The sequence below is a fragment of the Melampsora larici-populina genome (assembly GCF_000204055.1).
Source record: "Melampsora larici-populina 98AG31 unplaced genomic scaffold MELLAscaffold_20, whole genome shotgun sequence".
Taxonomy (NCBI): Eukaryota; Fungi; Basidiomycota; class Pucciniomycetes; order Pucciniales; family Melampsoraceae; genus Melampsora; species Melampsora laricis-populina.
In genome coordinates this window covers 1,124,857-1,148,713 of record NW_006768784.1, presented here as the reverse complement: position 1 = coordinate 1,148,713, position 23,857 = coordinate 1,124,857, and the positions used below count along the sequence as shown (strand labels likewise).

At 40.8% G+C, this 23,857-nt stretch overlaps 3 protein-coding genes across 3 annotated transcripts; 2 read left to right on the top strand and 1 right to left on the bottom strand.

Moving 5' to 3' along the window:
• Nucleotides 1-3,842: 3,842 nt before the first annotated feature.
• MELLADRAFT_116616 (uncharacterized protein) lies at nucleotides 3,843-6,542 on the top strand (the record flags this gene model as incomplete). Its single annotated transcript, XM_007410441.1, has 8 exons — nucleotides 3,843-3,950; nucleotides 4,025-4,165; nucleotides 4,241-4,432; nucleotides 4,527-5,316; nucleotides 5,398-5,575; nucleotides 5,649-5,862; nucleotides 5,927-6,172; nucleotides 6,257-6,542. 7 exons carry the CDS (start codon nucleotides 3,912-3,914, stop codon nucleotides 5,960-5,962), a joined length of 1,590 nt encoding a protein of 529 aa, XP_007410503.1.
• A 7,794-nt stretch (nucleotides 6,543-14,336) lies between these two features.
• Nucleotides 14,337-17,286, bottom strand: MELLADRAFT_63592 (uncharacterized protein; the record flags this gene model as incomplete). The annotated part of the gene is made up of 6 exons (XM_007410426.1): nucleotides 14,337-14,782; nucleotides 14,848-14,940; nucleotides 15,673-16,913; nucleotides 17,012-17,016; nucleotides 17,092-17,124; nucleotides 17,257-17,286. The coding sequence occupies 6 exons, from the start codon at nucleotides 17,284-17,286 to the stop codon at nucleotides 14,337-14,339; spliced, it is 1,848 nt and encodes a 615-aa protein (XP_007410488.1).
• Nucleotides 17,287-22,138: 4,852 nt separating this feature from the next.
• On the top strand, nucleotides 22,139-22,474 carry MELLADRAFT_106962 (uncharacterized protein; the record flags this gene model as incomplete). Its single annotated transcript, XM_007410442.1, has 1 exon — nucleotides 22,139-22,474. One exon carries the CDS (start codon nucleotides 22,139-22,141, stop codon nucleotides 22,472-22,474), a length of 336 nt encoding a protein of 111 aa, XP_007410504.1.
• Between the last annotated feature and the right edge of the window lie 1,383 nt (nucleotides 22,475-23,857).

Below are 23,857 nucleotides of genomic sequence, written 5' to 3'. Positions count from 1 at the left end.
GGCAGCTTCTCCTTGTTGTTTTAGAGATCTTTCATTGCCCACAAGTGTTGAACATGCCAGGAAGCTAGACCAAGTAGAAAATTATGCATTGAATCGACAACATGATAATCAATAATATTCCAGTAATCTAATTCTATATGCACTGAGTACCTTACTCCATGTGTCTTGAAAATCTTCTTGTGTTCTTTGAATGTCTTAGCATCACGGGCCACATGCCCATTTGTGATGCTGACACCATGTTCAAGGTGGCCATGAGCTGTTGTCAAAGTTGTTGATTTCATTTTTCTTGAGGAGGCAGAATGAGCAGAAATATGTTGCGGTAGCACTAGGAAATACAAGACAGCAACAAAGAGACGGGATATCTACAACAAAGACCAGTATCACTGCTCTGATAAGATGACCGTTCTGATATCCATGAGTCTGTGATAGAATTAACCTAGTTGTCCATAAGGCCTGAAGTTTGGTGACCAGTGGTTGCAATATCCAATTCATTTGCTTGAGTGATGGCTTGCAAGGTCCAGGTGCAATCCCTACCACAAGCATGTTCTCTGGTTGATGTTGGAGATGAGGAGGAAGACTAAGACACACAAGGATTACAAATGTGATCAAATTGTGATGGTCACTTTGTTTGTTACCAAATGGATTTATTGCATCCACAAACAACACAAAGGACAAATGATTACTACTACTGGTATACTGATTTCCATCAGGGGCACAAAATTCCTTCCACATCCGAGATTGATAGATGTTGTGGATATTACCATTTGGATCATATGGTTTGGATGATTTGTATGCTGAAATTTCAAGTGAGTTTTCAATGTGAGTCTGAGAGAGTAAACACAATATCCATGCTGAGAGACTCTGGAATGCATACTGCCAACACCACCAACATATTTACCTCGGATTTTGTAATCCGAGGTATCCTCGGATGCAAAACCTCGGACAGAAGATTCCCGAGGTTTTGATCCGAGGTAATTTTCAGGGCAAAAAAATACCTCAGGCAAAAACCTCGGACAAGGTTTGTCCGAGGATTTGCCTCCGATGATGCCTCGGATTTCTCAACCCGAGGCATCTATGCTGGCAGTGCAAGCAGGCTTCTGTATACCTTGTGTGAATTTGAACCTTGTGAAATTCTTGACAGGCAAAATTTCTGTATAGTGAGCACAATTGAGCTATGAATCAATCAATCTAAGATTGTTCAAGGTGTCAGCTTTGTAAAACAAGCTGCACACTGATCGAGAGAAAAGAACAATACCTAAGATTGTTCAAGGTGTCAGCTTTGTAAAACAAGCTGCACACTGATCGAGAGAAAAGAACAATCTGAAGTAATGAAGATTGTAAAATATAAGTTCGATAAGAGAAAAAGAGTTAAGATGAAGAACAACGATTTACTCTTATAGAACTCTAATACGATGACATCATTACAATCTTACATAACCAAAAGATGAAGTAATCAAAGAAAACCATAAGCGCATGAAAGAAGAGACGCGCTGAGATTACCAATCTCAATTAGCACTCCATGATTGATTATTTGTCTAAGTAAGTCCAGAAGATGGTAGTCTTATGTCAGTATTAAAGCAGGACATACTTAGAAACAACATTGTATTGGGATCAAAGTTGCCAACACTGTTGAAAATCTTTGCATGCTTGGCAGGCTCTGCTTTGGATGCACATTTTGGGTTTTTCTGAGCATAAGAGAGAGTGGATGCTTGAGATCCATTGCAATACCTGACAGACCCAAGACTTTACCTGTGTGGAAGTACAAGGCAAGCTGATACTTTATTATTAAGGTGGAGTATGGGTCCCTTGTAAGCAAGACTAAGAATGTAATCCCAATCATGATCTGAAAAACTGGTATTTCAGCCCAGTTCCTTGTTCAGCAGGATCACAGATGATGTAAGAGGTCCAAGTGTTGAGTTCCTTCCAGTGTGCAATTTTTGGGTCACTGACAGGGCTACCAAGCTAGTGTTGGACCAAAGCAATGTGGGGCTTTCTTTGGGTAATTGCAAGGCCAACACCTTTATGCTTGTGCCTTACTAGCATGGCTGTACTCACATTTCAGAAGCCTAAAGAAAAGGTAAACATGATTTTAGCTGGACTCATTGTTCCAAATACATAGATTGGGCTTAAAAATGGTTACTTGCAATTTAGGCTCATGACTGTATGTGGTCCAGAGTGGCAATAAGTTGACTTTTAAATCAAAAGATGAACAATCCCCACCCCCCAAGCTCACAGGTGCCCAAGTTTGCCAGATTTATGGTCTGAAGTTTGTTGCACAGTGATTGGATTCACAAGTCTCTCCCAAGCCAGTATGATCATGATACCAAAACTGAATTTGTTCTCAATTAACTCAAACCTAATAACAAAAACAAAAGAAAGTTGAGACCATGACACTGATTTGTGAAATAGCTGTAAACTGTGGAATTTGAAAAGTAATCAAATGGGTCTCACCTTGTCAAGTCAGTTTATTACAATGCTGATCTTTGAATTGGATGACAGATGCCAAAGGATAAATCAACACTGTGTTCATGTAGCTTCCAAAGATCATTTGATTTGGCATAGATTGTGACAAGTCAGGATAAGTCCCATTGCCCAGTGCCCACAACTATATGGCATTTTCCCTGTGAGTTTACCATGTGGGGCTGTGTTGGGAGCCTGAGGGTTTTGAACCTTGAGATCAAGGTTCACATTTCCAAACTTGTGATGATCAACTTTCTTATTCCTCTACACTGCAGGTAACTTTCACCATTCACCGCTGCAGAATAACCCTTTTGAGAATGGTTTGGGTTGGTGTATGGGATTGAGTAAACAATACAAAAATGAGATTTAATGTGACCCTCATGTGCTTTTGTAATGTAGCTGTATCATACAGAAAGATCCCATAGCAAGACAATATGAGCCCAACATAAGAAATGTGACAACTGAGTGAGGTGTTGGGCACATGAAATGAATGTTTTCTTGTGAACTTGTTGTTGAATATCAAAAGTCTATAATGTAAGATCAGAACTATATATTGAGGTCTTGATCATCTTTAGATTCTCTTTTTATTCTTTCAAGAGATTGTTTTATGTGAATTTATGTATGGTGATCTGATCATATTTCATCTTGCTTAAACCCTGAATGTGCAAAAACAAAAGAATGTGTATAAGATAAATAAATCAAGATAAATAAATCAAGATAAATAAATCAAGATAAATAAATCAAGGTAAAAACACCATAAATGTGTATAAGATAAATAAATCAAGATAAATAAATCAAGGTAAATAAATCAAGGTAAATAAATCAAGACAGGTTTGTATGAGAGACTCGTCTGAATTAAAGCCAATCTATAAAGTCATAAATTCATATATACCAGTAGATCGCCATAACGTATGTATGATGAAGAGTCGGAAAGGATTAATGTGACTTCAAGCTTTTCCTTTTTCAAGGCAGATAGATGCAGCCCCTTTTGTTGGTTCACTTTCTTTGGTCTGATAACATGAATAAGCTTTCAGGGGTGAGTAGAGAGTGAGAGGGCAAATTGAAGGAAGTACCAAAACTTTCTATATATGATCAATTCACTTTGTATTATTTGATACATGGTTGAGATTGAATTTAGTTTGAGTATAAGACTTGTTTGGATGGGTTTTTTAAGAACAGATATTGGGGGTGGAATTGGATATGGCTTCGAAGTGATATATGAGGATATATGTTTGAGGCAGGGTTGAATTTGTATGACTTGAAAGAATTGTGTATCAGATAAGAACAGATCAGTACAACCAATTTACACCATCGATCACCACCTTCAAGATCGAATCCAATCAAATTTGAATTTTTCTAATTTTAATTTTAAATGTTGACTACTACTTAATCATTAAGAAAGAAAGAATTCACCAAAAGTCAATGAAACCTATCAATCTACTTTTACTTCAATGTCTGCTAATCCTTTATTCGAATCTTTACCATCTGAGGTAGGAGAATCAGGTTCATTTCTTTTGGATTCATCATTCCTACTGATCAACTTCTGTCTTTCTTTTGGATTTAGCTCATCGATCGAATCTTAATTCAACTTGATCCTATCGATATATCTTCATGGGCTCAAACTTCTTCCCTAGCTCGTCATTATCTTTACTCTAACTCTCCAATCTCTCATCATCTATTCCATTTAATCTTTTTAAAATACTTTGTAAGTTTTTCTCATCCAAACCAAAAACTGTCATTCAAATCATATCAAAAGAACTGAGATCTTCTTCTTTTACAGGACCCTCCTATCACTTCGACTCATGAGCCCGTCATGGGTCGTCGTGGTGAGATTGAAGGAGAAGTGCTTCATGAACTTTCCCGTCAAAGTTCTCCGTCTGAGCTGATCGATTGGAGAGAATTGGTTCAACGTAGGATCAAATTGAGACAAACTCTTGCTCCTACTCAGGATGAGATCCTTTGTACAAGACTGGTAAGGATTTTGTAAAGGTTTTCAAAACCGATCTTCAGTTCATTTGATTGATGGTTTTTCTCTTTTTGGGTTTTTTTCGGTGGTTTCTATTTAGTCAAAGAATTATCCAGGAAGAGAAAAGATGATGGAAGTGTATCGCGATATATTTGATTTACTTAATTCGGCTTCATCATCCATCACTTCAACATCCAGAAACATTGAATTCTTACATCAACTCTTTCATCAAAACACTTCAGCTCAATTTCGAATCTTACATTTCTCTGGGCAAAACTTTCATACCCAGATTTTATTTGATCATCGACCATGTTTAAACGATTCACTAGTGTCTGCAGCCGCAGAGTTACATACGAAGTTTGGTTTAACCGATCTAGATCGATCCAGACCTCGATCTCGTGGTGTGGCCCGTGAAGCTTGTTATGCACTTTCCAACAATCATCCAGAAAACTTTTATGGTCCGTTTATGCCAGATAGATCAGGTCGAGTGAATTGGGCACATCTAGAAGCCTTGAGTGTGGTGGTCGGCTTAAACTTAACTTATGCAAGTCAGGCTCAACCTACTACGTCTCATACACCGGCCACAGGTGTTTTGATCACTGATATTGTGATTCATTCATCACAAGATCCTCAAGATCAGATGGCTCAGTTGAACATCGGTCCGAATTGGGCTGATATCGATTGGCCTATCTTATCGGGTCTTTCAACCGCAAGACCTCATACTCAAATCATGAATCCGGCTTATTTTTATCCTGCTCCTCCTTGGCCACCTACCACTAGTCTTGATCCAAATCAAATCGATCTGAATCGGTATGATTGGGCTGGTGTGTCAGGCAAATGGTTACGAGTGGTGTGTTTTCTAGACTATCGTGATTTACATGCGTATAACTGTAAGTAGACGTTCATCCATTCCTAGTGTCTGAATCAACAAGACTGAGTGTGTGTTTTTGTTTCGATTGGAATTTGTAAAGTTTACGGAGCTAATCCCAGACCAACGCTAGATGATCATAATGAAGCGATCAGACTTATGACACTTGATCTTAAAGTGGTCTCAATCGGTTGTAAACCAGATTCAGATCCAACTCATCCCACCCCACCTTGTCTATACACCAGTCGACGTCCACCGATCTATTTCCGTGGGACTTCAGTGTACGTGTTTCTTTTGACTGTCTAGTAAGCTTTCAAACTTGAATAGTTATTGATCAACTTTCTCGAATCTTAGTTCCAATAGCTCCACAACCCTTGTACATGCTACTTCATTAGTAAGAGGATGTGTGTCAGAAACGTCGGATGGAGAAGTCAGATGGAGCGTAGTGAGTACGTTTGAAGGTGGAGATCGTTGGTCGTCTGAAGGGATTCAGGTAGGTGGCGTTCGTGCCAAATGGGGTGTGGTAGGAGTTTGGACAGATGTGAATAGAGGTGATGTAGAAGGACCGGTAAGTCATTGAGAATAAAAATCGATGGGTTTTGAAGACTGATGATTTTTTTCTGAATAAATAGGCTGGACCATTTTATTTCTTCAAGGTAGCCTATTGAACGTCTTACGTTTTTTTTGACTTTTGGTTTTTTTCATATATAAATGGTACATGATGATTTTTTAAATATTGATTGTTGAGAAAGAAAAAAGAATGAAAGAAAAATAAGATGTTTAAATGATTCTTATTACTTTTTTGCGCCGGGGAGGAGGGAGGAAAGGGAAAACAAGGGAGGGAAAGGGTTGTAAATTTTTGTATATGGTTTGACAAGGTATGTCACTATGGTAAAGATTGAAATTTTTTGATTGGTCTTTTGAAATTTACTTGATTGTTGATTTGAATTTTTTTTGTTAAGGTTTTATCACAACTACACGCATATTGGTTTTTATTTTTGGATTTTTGAAGGAAAGAATTATGTTTTGCATCTTGGTTTCATATATTTTTTTTGTTTTTTTTACAAAACTCATTCTTAGCATTTATATATAAATTAGTTGTTTGTTTTTTTTGTTTGAGGGAAGGGATCAAAAGTGTGTGGGTTTTGTTTTGGATTGGGTTTGAAATTTTAAAAAATTGTAGTTATTTGGGGTTTGATTGATTTGAAGAAAAGAAATGAAAAGAAAAAGAAGAAGTGATTTGAATTGATTTGATTTGAAAGAAGATTTGGTTCCATTTGATTTGAAAAAAGAAGATTTATATTGGTTTCTTGGGTTTGGTTTTGATGGGGTTTTGTTGAATTTTATTGTTAAGAGATTTTCTTTATATATTGTAGAAAGGTTAGGAAGGTTTGAGGGTTCAAAAGTTTTTTCTGGGTTTTTCAGTGTTTGGTTTCTGAGATTGTTATGGATATGTGTTATATGGGAATTGGAATAAAGTGGGTTTTTTGGGGGGATATGGTTTGCTTTCAGGTTGAGTGAAGCCTAAGGTTTGGGTTTGTGTGATCATTCTTCTCATCACTTGTTATTTTTATTGAGAATTGGTATATACAAAATACACGGACCAGTGTCTTGTGTCTTTTAACAGTATGACACGGACTACAATGTTGATTTTATTTTTTGAAGCACACCAAGTGAGTGGATCAAAGATTACTTTGAAAACCTCTGCTCTGGAATGATTTAATGTTGGTAAGTTGTTATTAACGGAATGGAATGAGAGAAATTTGGAACTTTTTACATATGAGATGTCACTGACGGGTTGGACTTTCCATCATCTATTTTACCACTTTGTTTTGATGATGTCATAGCTCTTTACCAATTCTGATTTCTTTCCCATTGTGTTTACTTTTGTTGATTTATTGTTCACAAGTTATCAGTTTTCTTTCTTACACGTATTTTTTGTGTGATCTAATCAGGAAGAGTTGAAGAACTAAAATATCAATACAGTTCTTTTCTCTTTGATTCTGAATTCATCATCAGAAAAAGTCTCAGATCTTACAAAACCATTAGAAATCTTATAACACCATATCCCTAAACCTTAGTGCTTCTATATCTAATCCTAAAAACCCGTTCAGTAGCAAAGAAGATTTTGTTTTTGTCACTAAAAACCATCCCAAATTCATGTAAATGAGTGATGATGAATTTGATTTTGAAGCTGCAGTGATGGTTACCGCAAAGCTGGCCAAGCCCGCAAACAAGTACATCACTGAGGGAGGCTCTAACAACTTCACCATGCAGGATGTTTGTTCTTCCTTTTCAAAAATTCTTGCATACAATGTCCCAAACTGGTACCGGCAATGGTCCACGTTTGCATCAAACTTGGTCAAAATGGATGAAGAATCCAATCGCCCAGTTTTTCAAAATGAAGGAGAAGTACCTACTAAACCTGTGTCTTCAAACAACAATCCTGTGTTCAACTTTGACATATCATTCAATCCAAAGTATCCAGATGATATTGCCATTGATAGTAGACAACATAGTCATAAACCTAATTCAAACAAAGAAAACCCAGTACATATCCTTACGCAACAAGAGATTAATGAGGCTCAACTTGCTAGAAACATTTTGGACACTCAAAATCAAATCAAGAGATCACAATCTAAGTCCGCTTCTCCTCTTGTTTAGAAGAAACGGGCCAAGAAAGGGAAAGACAAAGCAATTCAAAGTGATGCGGATGAAGACAAATCTTCTGACTCAGACAAGAAACAATCAAAGATGTTGAAAGAATGGGACTGTGTGAGGGTTGGTTACTCTTTTGAGTACTCAAGGCTCACTAATTGGGCAAGGTGGGTCTTATAATTCAAGTAATTATGATTATATTTCAAATATAAAAGTAGTTACAAAGAATTATAAACAAAGGAAAGGGATGAGGAATGGAAGATACTGAAATAAGATTATAAATGGTGAAGGGTGGATCCTAATCCTTCCTTTAATCTTCAAGTGACAGATTAAAGAGTGGGTTGAAGTTCACTAGACTAGTTGTTCTATGGTCACCAACCCTGGGTTGTTCTTATGGTCACCAACCTTGGAGAAGGGTGAAGAGTATTACTGACTTTTAATCAGGGAACAGATTAAAGTAATGAAGATATCACTAGTCTTATATTTATAAGACTCTTGATGTTACTTCAGTAGAACTTTAAGTTGTTCTTAAAAGTAGTGTGTAATAAAGCTTGGGGGGAAATCTCTCAAGGCTGAGAGAGGAGGGGTTTATATACTCTCCTCTCCAAACCTAACTGTGGTGAGATTTGTTTACATCCCTACTTTGGTTTAGGGTTTGATTATTATTATTATTTGGGATTATTACTAATAATACTTGATTACATATACATGTTATGTGTAATATGTAATATAAGCTTTTTTAACTCTTGACACTGAGCTATGAGGTGTAATTGATATATGATTACATATTACATATCATTTTGAATGTATATGTATATGTAATTAAGAAGTGTATATGATTTATTACAAGTTACATATGTTTTGTAAGCTTTATGTACATGTAATTAATTGTGTGAAGGTGGTTATATATGTTACAAGTTAGTCTTTGGGTACATACATATGTACCTAGGGCTGACAGACTGGATCAAAAGAAAATCTTCCAGACCTAGAGACAAAGATTCTTATACTCCAAGTGCTAAAAGGTGTTCTCACACCACACATGGATACGGTCCAAACATCACCAAAGCTGTTGCAGGATTCAATGATTGTGTCAAACCAAAGAATTTCTCTAAAAATCTCACTAAGGAGCTTCTTCTGGGCAAATACATCAATCTTCAACGGATTAAGGGAGAGTTTGTGGCATCTAAAAAAGGCCATGCTGCCTTGCTCACGGTGGCCGGTAACATTGATAAAGGGATTTCATTACAGAACAAGCAGCAGTTCTCAAAAATCAATGACCTACAAGAATGGTTCTTTTATTTCAATATTCTACAACAAACGTATCAAGAAGCATTTCCCAGCTGCTATCAAGATTTCATCAAGTATGCTACCTTCATCAAAAGCCAATTTATGTCGGGCAGTTCAAAAGCAGATTGGACTTGTGTGGCAGATTTTGACGCAGTGCTTCAAGAATAATTTGCCATTGAACCAAGCATCTCTTTTGCTGACTGGAACCACGAATCCCTTTCAAACATCAAGACAAGATTCATCTCGAAGGCTTTCAAAAACCACCCTCAAGTCCATCTTCCGGTGGCCTTGACTAGTGGTTGGCAATCAGCTCAATTGCCTTCTCGTCAAAAGCAATTTCCTCAGCAACAATCTCATTCAGCAGATAAGAAGGATTTACCTTTGTATTACAATCACTTGTATAAACACATAGGCATTCACTCTATTGAGGACACAAGAGGCTTCAAGGATTCTGAAACTTTATGTTTTGCGCACAACCTGGGATACTGCAAGCTGGGCAGTAATTGTCCCCGCATGCATCGATGTGTTGGTGTTTTGTATTCATCTTATTTCATTATTTGTTTTTAGCTCAGAAGTTTTGTATAGTTGGAAGTGATACTGATTTCTGTTTACATCACAGAATTTCAAAGGATGCAATGCTAGAAAAGAGCATCAAGGGAAAGACCACGTGTGAGGATACTAACAAAATTGTATCTTTGGATGGGTAGGTAGTTTCTATAATCCTCACTCTTCTTTCAGGTGTTGAATTTTTTTCAGGATTGAGTTTCTGATGAGTCCACAATGAAGTGCTGACATCTGAGTAATGGTTGCAGGGCATTGGGAAGCGATGTGAAAATTGACAACCTTGATTTTACGGGAACAGAGATTACTCAAAAGTTCTTACGTGGTTACATCTGGGATGGTTTTACTACGGTGAGCTCTTTGCCAGCTATTGATTCAAGTATTCATGCAAAACCCTTTCCAGATGCGCCTCTGCTTTCAGAGGACGAGGACAGAGCTTACACCATCAAGCAATATTCTCATTTGTTGAAAATCATTACACCTATCAAAGTGGACAAGTTGGAAACGTTACTGGTTCAACATCCAAACAAACCTTTTGTACATTCAGTTTTGAAAGGTTTACGGATCAGTTTTTGGCCTTGTTCTTCTTTACCCAATTCAAAGATTGTTGAGATCCCCAACCACATCTCATGCAAAGCTAATCAACACCTTTAGAAGAACAATGTCAAGTCAAAGTAGACAAAGGTCGCTTTTCTGAAGAGTTTTCATTTCTTTTGGACGGCATGAAGGTGATTCCGCTGCTGATGGTCCCAAAGAAGGATTCAAAGAAGATGTGTGTCTGTTCAAATCTAATTATTGGAAACCCTCCGCCAAATCAATTGATCAACAAGAAAGACATCAGGCCTACTTATGATTCATTGAAAAACTTCATCCCCTATTTGATTCAAATGAAAGCTAAATTCAATGACGTAATCAACCCTGGGCCAGCAATGCAACGCGGCGCAACATGAGCGTTTTGCGCTGCGTTGCTCCGCAACACGCAACGGTTGGGCCGCAAACCCTGCTGTGTTGCTCTCAGTACCGTAACATGAAATCGGTAGGCCTGGTTGCGCGGCGGCTCACCCGCAGCGCAGCGCAACAGGCGCAACAAAACCGCAACAGCGCCAAACAAAATCAAGAAAAAGAAACGATTAATTTCAAAAGCCGAACCACAAATCCAAACAATAGATCTTCCACATCCCTAATCTAAACATGTAACTAGTTAACTATCTAAAAACTTGCAATCAATCAAGGGTGACATTAAAGGCTTTCAAAACAGCAGCGAGATCTGCAAAATCCTCCCCTAACAATATACCTTCCCTTAACTACAACCGGCTCAAAACAAGGGCCTCAATTGTGCGTGCAAGAAGACTGCCACAATCACTGGCACAGATGTTGGCAGCACACGAAAATATTCGTTCTGCAGCACATGACGATCCAGTCGTTGCCAGGTAATTGCGGCCATGATGGCTAACACTCGGTAATCCTTTTTGTGATGCTAAAACAAAAAAAAGCCACTTAGCATACAGTAGTATTAATTAATGACACAATAAGAATGTAGCAAATTACTTACAGACCACCATAAAAGGCCTACCTTAGGGTCAGTCAGATCATAATCTTTCTGACGCATCTTATCAGACAACCGTATATAATTCTCCAATGAGTTATCGATTGTATCGGCTGGTTCATTCTCTTCGTCGTCAGAGTCGTCATGAAAGATTTTTGGTTGATTAGCAGACTGAGTAGAGCCGGAGGAGGCGTGAGAATCTTCTTTTGAAGGGCCAGGGCGTTGACAAGGCGAAGTGAGTTTGTACTCAGAGAATAGTCGGCGTAAAGTGGATTCTGATTTCATAGCAATTGTTCCTCCAAACCACTTAGTAAAAAATTTCAATCGAAAGAAGGGATGGAGGATTGTGGCTACGACAAGGGTTTCGCATTGAAGTGCTTCATCAAGGTATGCTTGTGTCTTCTCCAGCATCTTCGCCAACATTGGGTATACCGCATCTGAAGTACTTAACCCTTTAACCTTCTGCTGTAGCTTATGTCAAAGCTCGACATACTCCGGAATGACCATACAACCGGTAGGCCCGTGGCCCTCCATCTTGAGGGTAGTTTGAAGAAACATCTAGATAAACAAGCAATGGTTATTTTACTTAGAGATAATTGACAAGATGAATCACATACCTCAAGTTCCACGTTGATCCTCCGCACTTGAGCCCACTCAGCTGTCATGATTTCAAGCTGGTGGAAATACCCATAAGGCTTGCCATCCTTACGCGGGTTTCGGCCAAGAGCCAGGACTCGATCAATATCTTCTTTACACATCTGGTCGATTACCTGTGTAAATAATGTGTTAGCATGAAAGATATAAGAAAGGATCATAAATGAATACTTGCCGCTCTTGCAAGCCAAGCCTTGTGTCGGCTCTTGTATTTGACATTCCAGCAAATACCGTACCCAGAAATAAGTGAGCCTGTGAACTCATGCTTTGCACTTACACGCTCGAATTCCTTACGCCAAGAGGAAGAGCGAGTGATGCGACAAATGATAAAGTCAAGCTAAAGATCCAAAGACAGGCAAAATTGATCAGTTGGGAACGACTTTGTAGAAAGAAACCATAACAACCATACCTTTTGTAAGATAAAGTTTACGTGGTTAGCTTCTCTCCGATGTGTCGGCGCTACCTCTGCCTCCAAGACAACTGCTGGTATGACTTCGTCCTCAGCATCGGCAACATCCCATTCATTCTCGTCGTCGATTGCGGCAGGGACTGCTTCAGCTGAAGTGGACTCCTCCAAATCATTGACGTCGTGTTCAGGACTCTCATCCTCTTCGGGACTGAGGTCCTCGTCTTCTTCTTTGATAGTGCCTATGGTTGGAAAGTGACCACAGGCCGCCAATTTGGCCTTGGCAGGAGGTGGAGCTTTCACGCCTAGCTCGGCTAGGCCTGAATTGACAATTAAAGCCAACTTATGGCAGAAACAAAAAATATGCATACTAGTGGGGTCCCATTTATACTGGATGCCATTGGGGTTTGATGGTTGCAATGAAAACTGGCGATGCATTTCGGTCGCCATTGTCTTGTTGTTGGAACCGGAATCTGTAGTCTGGCAGAGAATGTGAGACATGATAAATAAGAATCAGTGTCAGTATTACGAAAATCAATGTTTAGTAAAGTGACTTATAGAAATACCACCTCTGGCTACTAGACTCCTGGGATATCATCCGGACGAAAATGAGACGTATTGGTCGGACTCTATCCGTATCTCACTGCCAGACGCACACACGCGTGCGTCGTGTCATTTCGCGTCTGATGTCTATATCCATCCACGCAGAGTCCGACATCCAGACGTGTCCTGGCCTCAGACGTGTCTATGAGGCTAGCCAGACCTGTCTGGCCTCCGAACCCAGTGGTCTCCCCTACAAACACTCGCTCTGTCAGACACATGACACATCATACGCCGTCCATCCCAGCTCCCACCCACCTATTGATAGACCTAACTCCCTATCAGGACGTGTCGGTCTATCAATAGAGCAAGCCACACCAACCAATGGATACCAAGCCAGATCAATCCGATCAAACGGATCAACCTCACCACACCTCCATCTCTATCTGCACCACCCTACCAACATTTGAATGAACGCTATTGTAGGTCATCTCAACTCGTTTTTTGTATGTATCCCCGATAAATGCCTCAATATGTTATCTCTTCCTATCTTTCATGAGCAAATAGAAACAGACAAAGTCGCTATTTAAAATTGCTATTTACATTACACGTATTAACCTGTCTCCTCAAGACCTTTCCACCTTGAATAGGACAAACTATTGAAAGAGAGACAGAGAGACCCATGAGATGAACCACGGATGTGATACATCAGTCTATCAGCCTTTTGCATACGGTCTGATTCTTTGCCAAGTATCACGGTACATACAAGCAGTTGCAACCTGTTGCAACAGCACAACTAATATTAAACTCAATAGTGAGCTTGATATGGATAGTTGAATTCAAAATGTACTGTATATAAGCGAGTCGTGTGAAAATTTTGTATAACTCATTTTTGATCTCAGAGACATTAGTACAACCGAAGGTCCGACACCTTTTTTACTTAGCTTACCACTGGAAGAATATCATCTGTACACATAATAAAATCAAATTATACTTTGAATCAATTGCTACCAACACCGTTCTTGAAGTTTCAAGTGTCAAGTGACGAGATGAAGTCAAGATTTCAATTGTGTTGTAATTGTTGATGTTGACAATTTGAGATAACAAATGGTGTGACAATGAAAAAGTAAGTCATACCAAAAAAGGAATATGAAACGCAGGATATTTTGTAAGAAAAAAGCACCAAAAAAAGATAACCTCGAGTGTTTATTTTATCCATGTAAGGTAAATGAATGTATGGTATCACCATAAAAATGATAAATGGATGAAAAAGTAAGTGAGTGATAAAAAAAAATCTGGAACACAAGATCACAATTTTGTATAAAAAACAATAAACCCAATAAATGATCCATTTACTTATCTATCAAAGCTAAATATCTGTATGGTATCACTAAAAATCATCATCATCAGGTAGGTCGTCGTCCTCCAGACCCATACCGAGGTTGGTATTGTCTTCATCCACACCCATACCGATATACATATCATCAACTCTATGATCACAATTGTCGTCTAAGCCAGAGATAACTCCCCATGGCTCTTTGTCGTCTTCAATATCTTGCGGATTTGAGCCACCATCATTCAAATCATTAATATTGTTGCTGCTGTTTGCCACGGCTGAGTCATTTACTAGTTTGAATAAACCTGCTTTCACGTCGTTCAGCCACAGTGATCTCTTGCTGCTTGGCATCTTGTCAACACCCAAGGCAAGATCTTCAGGCTTCAGGCTGCTTCCATCGAGTTGGACGATATTGACCGGAAAACCTCTAGCTTTAAGACATTCTCCCGGGTTCGGTTTGCGCGGGAAACCTTTTCCTGGAGAATATCCAAGTGCTTCCTCTAGAGAGCGACCTCAGTAATGAAACCGAAACAACTATATTAATGACAAGGGATAAATGACTTACTTAGATCTGCCCAAAGGGCTTTGGTGAGGTCGGTTTTTATGACATCTGCTGGCTGTTGGCGCTTTTCTTTTTCAGTCGACGACTTTGATGATCCTATAGCATCGGCGACAGCTTCTTCCACTGCTTTGCCCTGAGCACGTGCTGCAAAGATAACCGGAAAATTGCTTTTGGCACAAACATATTCAGCCATCTCCGGGTGTGAGGTGTATTCAATACACCATCCATGGGAACCTTTGCCTTCCTCAGTTTGAGGATGGGTTCCAGATGCAAGAAAATAGTATGCAAAGTCCATGTGTGTGGATTCGCTTTCAATCTATCAGTGCCAAATGAAAAATCAGTTGTTTACAAGAGAAATACGATGGAGAAATATAGTGATTCAAATAATGAACATATGATAAAACAACATACCTGAGAATGTATTTGCTGCACACGCTTTTTTGAAAGGCGATTGTGGTCTGCCAATGATTGACCGCCAGGAATACCTGACAATGCCTTGGCATAAGCTTTGGCAACCTTTTGACCACACACCGTTTCGTCATAGACCTCTTGCAGCTCGATGCGTTCTTCGGGTGATAGATTGAGTTGCTTTTGTTCCTTTTTTGAGGGTAAGCCAGATAACATATAAAATACCGAAGGATGAAAAACGAGACGCTCGGCGTCAGGTCGAGCAGTCCATGCCCTACCCATTTGTTGGTTGCGCTTGCCAAGACTTTCTGGTTCGCTGTTTCGAGGCACTGTAGTAATAATAAACATAATAAACATACCCACCATAGACATTTTAAGTAAGTATGTTCATGTAGCTTTCTGGGGAAGGAGTCGACTCACTATATTCCTTATTGGCCATCTTTGAATAGCTCATCCAAAGGCGATAGCCATCCTGACCTTGACCTCGGGATGAACCTAGATCGCCTCTGAAGCGGATTAAGATTGGATCAATCTTAAGAATGTTGTGAAATAGTATGACTATGAATGAAAGAACATACATCGCTTTGTCCAATGTAAACAAGGTGACATTTCCCATCATCGCGAGCATCTCTTTGTGATGATGATACAGCTGTTTGAGCGCTTTAGCCTCTTCTTGGATATTTTGTGGCACAGCTGAGCTAGTCCGCTTGACTGCTGAAATCCTGGTCATCGACCACTCATTACACACCGCCTGATAATTCAATAGTGTTGGAAGGTCGGTAGCACGTGAGCTTGATGAGCTTTGAGGAAGAGGTGCATTCCTGTTGATAGATGAACTGATATCTTGAGTATCGATATCTTGAGAATCAACACCTTGAAGTTGAGCTTGAGATTTGTTTTGAGGCACTCGGCGAGAACGTTTAGAGGCCGGTGGTGCTTGATCAGTGTTCCTTTGGGAAAGTTGGCGTTTAGAAGGTCTCGAGTCTTCTTCTAGAGACAGATCTGAATCAGACATAGCACCCGGGTTGAATAAGTCGCCAAGCTCTTCGTCGCTGGATTCTGCAGGTCCATTGTTTCTAGGCCGGTTGGTGATCCAAACCTTGCGAATGGGTCGTGACAAAGTTGCTTTGGTTTGAGATATAGTTGTATTGATTTGAGAGATATCAGTTGAAGTTTGTGGCTGTGAGCGGGCTACAGAAGCCTCAGCCGAGTTTGGAGACCGTAAAATGGAAGGGTTAGTAGTTAGCTGGTTGTTGGAGTCTGAAGGTATGCTGCAAGCATTGTGAATGGGTGGTGACAAAGTGGCATTGGTTTGAGATATAGTTGCATTGATTTGAGAGATATCAAATGAAGTTTGAGACTGTGGCAGAGCAGCAGAAGGCTCAGCCAACGTTGGAGACCGTAAAACGGGGGGGTTAGGAGTTGGCTGGTTGTTGGAGGTTGAAGGTAAGAACTCGTTGATTGATAGTTCATTTGCTTGGTTTGTAGAATAATTTGATTTAGTCATGGTAGTTTTGGTTGAGCGCGCTTTGGTCAAGGTGGACTTCCTGGTAGGTGATGCAAGGACTCGGCCTGAACGTTTAGCTCTGGTTGAGTACATGGAAGCTGTTCCAGTACCAGAAGGGGGACCTCGAGTTCGACCGGATCGAGTACTAGCCATGCTGGGAAGAAAGATAATGGACGTAGGGGAAGGGTGATGGGATTGAATGAAGATGAATGTTTAGATGAAGGAAGAATCAAGATCCATCTCGTGACTCACCTGGACTGTACATATAGTGCGGTCTGTGCGGTCAGTCCCCGGGTCACGAAGCATTTGGAAGCCCGGCACCCCCAACATACCATAATATCAACACTTACATCGTGAGGGCCTACCTATTTGATTTTATTTTGAAAAGTTAAGTGATCAATGTGGCTATATCAAGAGGAATCTCAAGAGTCAAAGTTTCTTTTTTTACACGTTCTTAAACCTTCATATTGGAATTGAAATAGTGCAAAAGTACTCACATCAAAATCTGAGCCACATTCAACAAACATATCCCATAAAGTAGCTCACATATAATACAACAGCAGTCCCACTTTTATGTATGATTTGATGAGCATGTACATTTGAAACTCCGGCAGTGTTCAAGAAATAAACCCCACTGTTTTCAATTTTGAGGAGTGAGCGGGAGAAAACAGGGTGATTTGAAGAACAAAATTGGGATTTTCAAGAGGGAAGATGTGATGTGATTGAAAAAGTGTCTTAATAGACTGGCCTTGAAATTTGATTTTGTATTTTAAGGCGGAGTTTTGACCTTTTTTCCACCATCTTGATGGTGATTGGGGAGGTTTTATAACCAAAACTTGCAACAGGTTGATTTGAAGAACAAAATTGGGATTTCAGCACTCACTGTGTTGCATGACTCTGACACCATTTTGCCATAAAATCATCCTGTATTCATTTCTCAAACTCTTCCTGGTGAAAGTGAGTGCTCTTCAAAACCGTTGCATTTCCAGTGACCTTGGAATATCTGAAAGCCCAAATGACAATCAATATTTTCCAGGTTCGAACTTGAATTTTGCTCAACTATTGAAAAGGGAATCAAAATCCAAATGAAGAAGTTTAATATTCATTATCATAGTCACTTACCTGCAGATGCAGGGCTAGATGGATGGTTGATTAATTTTCAAAATTGCACTAAACAAGCATTTGTGCCTGAAGGAGAGTTGATTATCTCAATGAATGATGTAAGAATGATTACATCATTTCTTAATGGGTTCCTCTATTCACAAAAGCATGGCTAGTTATGTGATCCTTTGTTTTCTGTCTCTCTCAACTTCCTTCTAATCTATCATTGAACAAACTTCCTTTCGAGATATTCTTTATCCCATCTTAATTTTTTTGATTCAGTTCAACAACTCACCTCGGTCTTCATTGTTTATCTTATTTTATCGGCTTGAAGAATAAGTATCTAAAATGGGAAAAGGTCGAGTCATCAAGTGCCCACTTGGTCCTCAAACCAAGCGGCCACGGGCACGAGGAGCAGATGTTGGCCCTTCTCAGAGAGTTGCTAATGATCTTGCGGCTGTGGAATCTCGAACAGCACTTCAGAACGCGGAAAATCTTCATAATGCTCTTACCGCGAACCGGCATGCAAACCAGAACAATCCAGTCGATCCAAACACAGGTGGCCCTGATCACGATCAAACTTCCGAATCCGAGAACAATGAGGCAGATGCCATGTTGTATATATACCATTGTGAAACACCGTTGTCTCCGTTGGGAGATAGCGAACCTCGAGAACCTACTCCTCCATTGGTTGGAGGATTTCACGTGTCCTTTGGAGAGTACATCAGGGGAACTTATTACCAATCCAAGCAGCTGCTTGAGCACCTTCGGTGGAAGAAGGTACTTGGCCCAATGTTTGTGGCTTTCATGACCCAGTCGTCAAGGACCGCACAATGGGGTGATCTTCAAAATTGGAATGAAGATTTTAATGACACTTGTGCTTGTGGTGTTGGAGATCTTACAACACGATCAGTCGACCTAGTGGATATTCTCTGTGAGTCTCATGATTTATTGTCAAATTAAATATCAGCCAGCATTAATTTGAATGTACGGATACTGTACATAGCTCGTGACAAGAAAGAGATCAAGTTTTGCCAATGCACCAGTGACCAAGTGAGGCTGATCCGAATGGGATACGTTGGGGGATCACCGGTTCATCCTTAAACCGCGTTTTCCATTCGGCTTCTTCGATTCCACCACACACTGTGGGAACAGTGCAGCATTCGCATGCAAGGGTTTGCATTGGGACTAGACACCTTTCTAGATGCCAGTAGCCCTCTTATTCTTGTGGCCGGAACAACTCAGGTCAGTCATTTCCTTGGCCTTATTCCTACAAACTTGAAACTCAAACCTGACCATATGTATATACTACATATGAGTTGTAGCCCCGGCTCTGGCGAAAAACCCTATCTGCCGCTGTTGATGTTTATCAACACATGTTGCTAATGGAGGACAAGCTTTGTGACTTGGCACTGGACCTCTCGCATTTGGACAAGCTGGCTTCCAACTGCCCCCGATGCTTTGGTCCTCTCCAGGATAATAATGAGCAGGATGAACCTGACTACATAATATGCTTCGATGGTAACTTTCAACATCAAAGACACAAAGCAGCAAGTCGTGAGTCCGACAAACGCAAACCGGAATATCCACCTTTATTCATGAAACCTGCCAAAGTAGAGAAGTGGGCACCAACCGAAACCAATAAGAAATCAGTTGCTTCAGTAAGTCGTATCTAGGTTAATAAGTTTTGACTATATCATTCTAACTTCAGAGTACATTTTGAAACAGGATCCGTGCAGTGCACAGCACACAGCTGCTGCAGATCACCGAGCAGGTACCACTTGGAAAGCCTGCGACGAAACCGGCCTGATCGGTATGGGTTGCCGCCACGATCATATCCTGCGGTTTGTGAACGTTGTACAAAGCGGTGAAAAGCAAGTACACACTTGTTTTTATCATTGATGAATGTTCATTAATAAATACTCGTGTTTGACAATTACAGGCAGTATTATGTTCTTGCCCTCCTCGATGAAATCTTAGGATTTGTAGCGGGACAATCCGAAGTAGACCGCCCAAAGCGGCTTGGTATATTGTATGATATTGGCTGTACTTTGGAGAAGAGTCTCAAGAAGGTATTTTTGAATCAGCCAGTATCTTTTGTATCTTCTTACTTGTTACTGACAGAAGGTCTCAACTTAGAATGCACTGTTCCGAAACGAGCAGCTGAAATTTGGCACGAGTGTATTCCACTCATATGTGCACAGGTGGTCGTGTCAATTGGAATATAACCCTCGCCTCAACAAGGGCTGGGGACTCTCGGATGGCGAGGGTCTTGAGCGTGACTGGTCTTTTTTGTCTCCGTTGGTTATGTCAAATAGGTACTCAACAAAACAGCATCGATTGATCACCTTACATCTCCGATCGAAGCATCAAAACAGTCTTTTGCGCGGTAATGCAGGTGAGAGTCACACCGCGGGAATCAACTCGTTTGAAACCCGATTGAGCTTAATTTTGGTGTCCGGGTTTGGAATTTCCTCGAATCGTGAATCTTGTTCACAACTCGTTCACATTATGTTTGCCAATTTCCCTCGGGCTGTGCTCTGACTCGGCTGGCCCCGTGTATGTATAGTCACATCATACCGCAACATCCCCTTTCACCATTCCTCACCTTCATCCTCATTTGTCAAGCCTCAATCAACAGAAAGATAAGCAGTTCAGCGGGAACATGATAAGTGGTGAGATATGTAGTCAAACCGTTGGAATCAAAGGTTTTTAAAGTGATGTGTATGTGTATGTATTGTAGGGTACTCGAGGGAAATGGGCAAACATAATGCAAACGAGTTGTGAACGAGATTCGTGATTTGAGGAATTTCAACCCGGACACCGGAATTCCGCTCAATCGGGTTTCAAACGAGTTGATTCCCGCGGTGTCAAGTCAGTCTCTTTGTACTTACCACATCACACTTTTAGCTGATGCATTGTATTGTGTGTATAATTAGTTGGTTCCGCTCGAGAGAAATTGACGCATGCTAGGGAACGTAGCTTAAAAGCTACTAAGACATTAAACGATTTGTTGCAGTCCGATCCATGCTACACTCAGGACTATTTTGCCGCTCAGTGGGCCAGACAGAGAGCTCTGCAACTGGCCGCCATGGCAGACGAGAGTCGTCTCAAATTTGAGGAGCGATTAGTTCATTTGCTTGATCTTGAGGAGAAGTTGCAAGAATCACAGTGAATTGCATCTTCCCTCCTCACTTTCAGTACGAGGCTGTACCAAGCTGATATATGTACAATTGGAAACAGTGTGAAACTTGCAAGTCTGAGGAACACTTGTGATCCGAATACAACTGAATCGGAACGAGAGCAGGCACTCACTCTGCCAGGTTCAATTGTAGCATTTGAAGAGGCAATTGCAACCGTGGTGGCTGATTTAGGAAGCGAAGAGTTTCGCACTCTCAAAGCAGCCACCAGTAAGTACAAGTTTTGCCTTTTGTATTTCCCTTCAAAAGTCTCATGCACTGTACGATCTGGTAGATGCTAAGGCTTGGGCGCTCATCCGAGTTTGTATGGCAAAGCAGAGGCTGTATGAAGCCAAGGTGGGGATTTTAGAGGCTCAAAGACGATGGGACAAGCATGGCCAAGGTACATAACTTCTACCTTTTGATTACGAGTTTGTTATTTTTGAATCAATTCAGAGTGATGTTTCAAATCCATTTGGATGTTGTTAGGCACTCGCGTACAACAGAGTCTCAAGCAGTTCATGAGAAACAAACATAACTTATTCAAGAAGAAGTATGATTCATTCAAATTACAAGTGTCAAAGTATAATGCAATCTTGCCTGTCAGTTACTTACTGTGTCCTTTGTTCGGAGAGACAAAGGAGTTGTCAATTGAGGACGAATTCTGGAGCATGGGGTCACTCTCACATCCAGCGGAGGCTTGGGCTGTTGACCGAGGCACTATAGAAGGTATTCAAGCCTTTTTAGAACAGCGAAGTTGTTCTGAAGAGCTCCGCCGCATCAGCAGGGAGATCCGCCAAATGATGCTATATGCCCTCAAAACGGACCAGAGCTTTGATCGTATTTCTACTTTATCTACCAAAGGTAAGTTGTATTATTTGTGCACATAACATAATGAAGTGGTACAGGTCTGCGACTGATTCGATGAATTACATTACAACTTGTAATTACAGAATGGGACCCGGAATGTCATGGAATAGAAAGTCCAATCGATTTGGTTCAGCCTGGGGGTTGACAAGCAAAAGATGTATGGAATGAAAGTCAAACCGTTTTGAAGGCAGCAGAGATAAATCTTCGCCAGCTTCACAGTCGAGACTGGATGTCATGGAATGTACACATGCTTGGTTTGCTGAGAGAAACAGCGCCGTACTCGAGCTCGACTTCTGAATTCAACAATTCATTAGCACATGATTGGGACAGGCTGATTGAGAAGTGCCAAAGGGAGTGGGAGGCTAATGTGAACGCACGTAGTCTTCAAGCCGAGGCGCTGGATGATCAGGAGATTCTGGAGCATAGGATGCTAATGTGGGGGGAGGAAGAGGAGGAATTGAGGCTGCCACGGGATGAGGTCGAGGTGATTGAGGCTGATGAGTTTGGGTTTGAGGTGGAAGAGCCTGATGGAGGTGGGGACGACCCATTTGCTGATGATCTTTAAATTGAGTTATGAATTTGATCATTTTGATGAGAGACAGATATGTAAATAGTTGTATAAAATGTGTGTTTTTGCGTTTAGGTTGATTGTGTTGATTGAGGTTGACTCATCATGATTTGTCTATAGGTGCCTGTACATAGATGTCTTTGCGGTTCGATTGGTTGAAATGTCTTTGCGATTCGATTTGTTGAAATGAGTTAAAAAACAAGGGTTTGCTTGATATTGATGATTGAGTCCTTGGTTTTGATTCAGAATTCAAAATGATTTGGTCTTGATAGGCCGTTGTTGATAAAGTTAATGAAAGAGTGGGAGATAAGGGAATTACATTTGTACAATCGGTCGTAGAAGGCCTCAAAGACTGGTAAGACCACTGGGTTCGGAGGCCAGACAGGTCTGGCTAGCCTCATAGACACGTCTGAGGCCAGGACACGTCTAGATGTCGGACTCTGCGTGGATGGATATAGACATCAGACGCGAAATGACACGACGCACGCGTGTGTGCGTCTGGCAGTGAGATACGGATAGAGTCCGACCAATACGTCTCATTTTCCTCCGGATGATATCCCAGGAGTCTAGTAGCCAGAGGTGAGAAATACTTATCTTTTGGAAGATATCATGTTTGACCAGTAAGTTTACAATGGGCTCAGCCAGCCAAGGACCGTGATGGTGCCAGGCAACAACCTTCAGGCCTACATGTCGGACGTGATATTTCCATTTGGGATCAATGAACGTTACCGACGCGCCTATGAAACCATGCCGATTGCCTTTACTGGTCCAGGCGTCATGGACTAGGTTAAACCGTGAAGTGAGTTGCTGAAAAGAGAAAGGGAAATTTCAGTTTGTAAACCAATCAAGAATTAGAGATGTAGAAAACTTGCCTGAAGTTCTTTGAAAACATTGGTTTTCAGAGAAGTATTGATGTGTTTGGCCTCTGTAGCTGCCCATTTGCGGCCATAGAGCTTGGCCTCACACCATACATAACTTACCATAGTTCTAAGGATATGGTCTTCGACTCGAGACCATGGAAGGGCGTGTCGAATCAACCATGTGCACGCCAATTGGTTGAAGGTCTCGTTGTTGAACTTGAGGCCGGGAGTTGTGATGACAAAACTGTTGAGGTTCTGACCGGACTTCTTGCTGTCTGCTAGTCGTCGCTCTGCCACTGACAAGGGTATTTCAAGCTCCGGGTGCTCTTTTTTAGCTTTTGGCGCGGCTTGGACATCCGACATCTGAACGGCCTGTTGCGGTAGATCCATTGCGGTGAGACCGTATCATACCCGTCATGTTGCTGTAGCTGACTCGAATAGGATCCTTTCGATCCTTTGGGCAGAGTTTACATGGATACGAGAGTGGTGGCTTTGATTTGTCCTAAAATTGGTTGAAGTG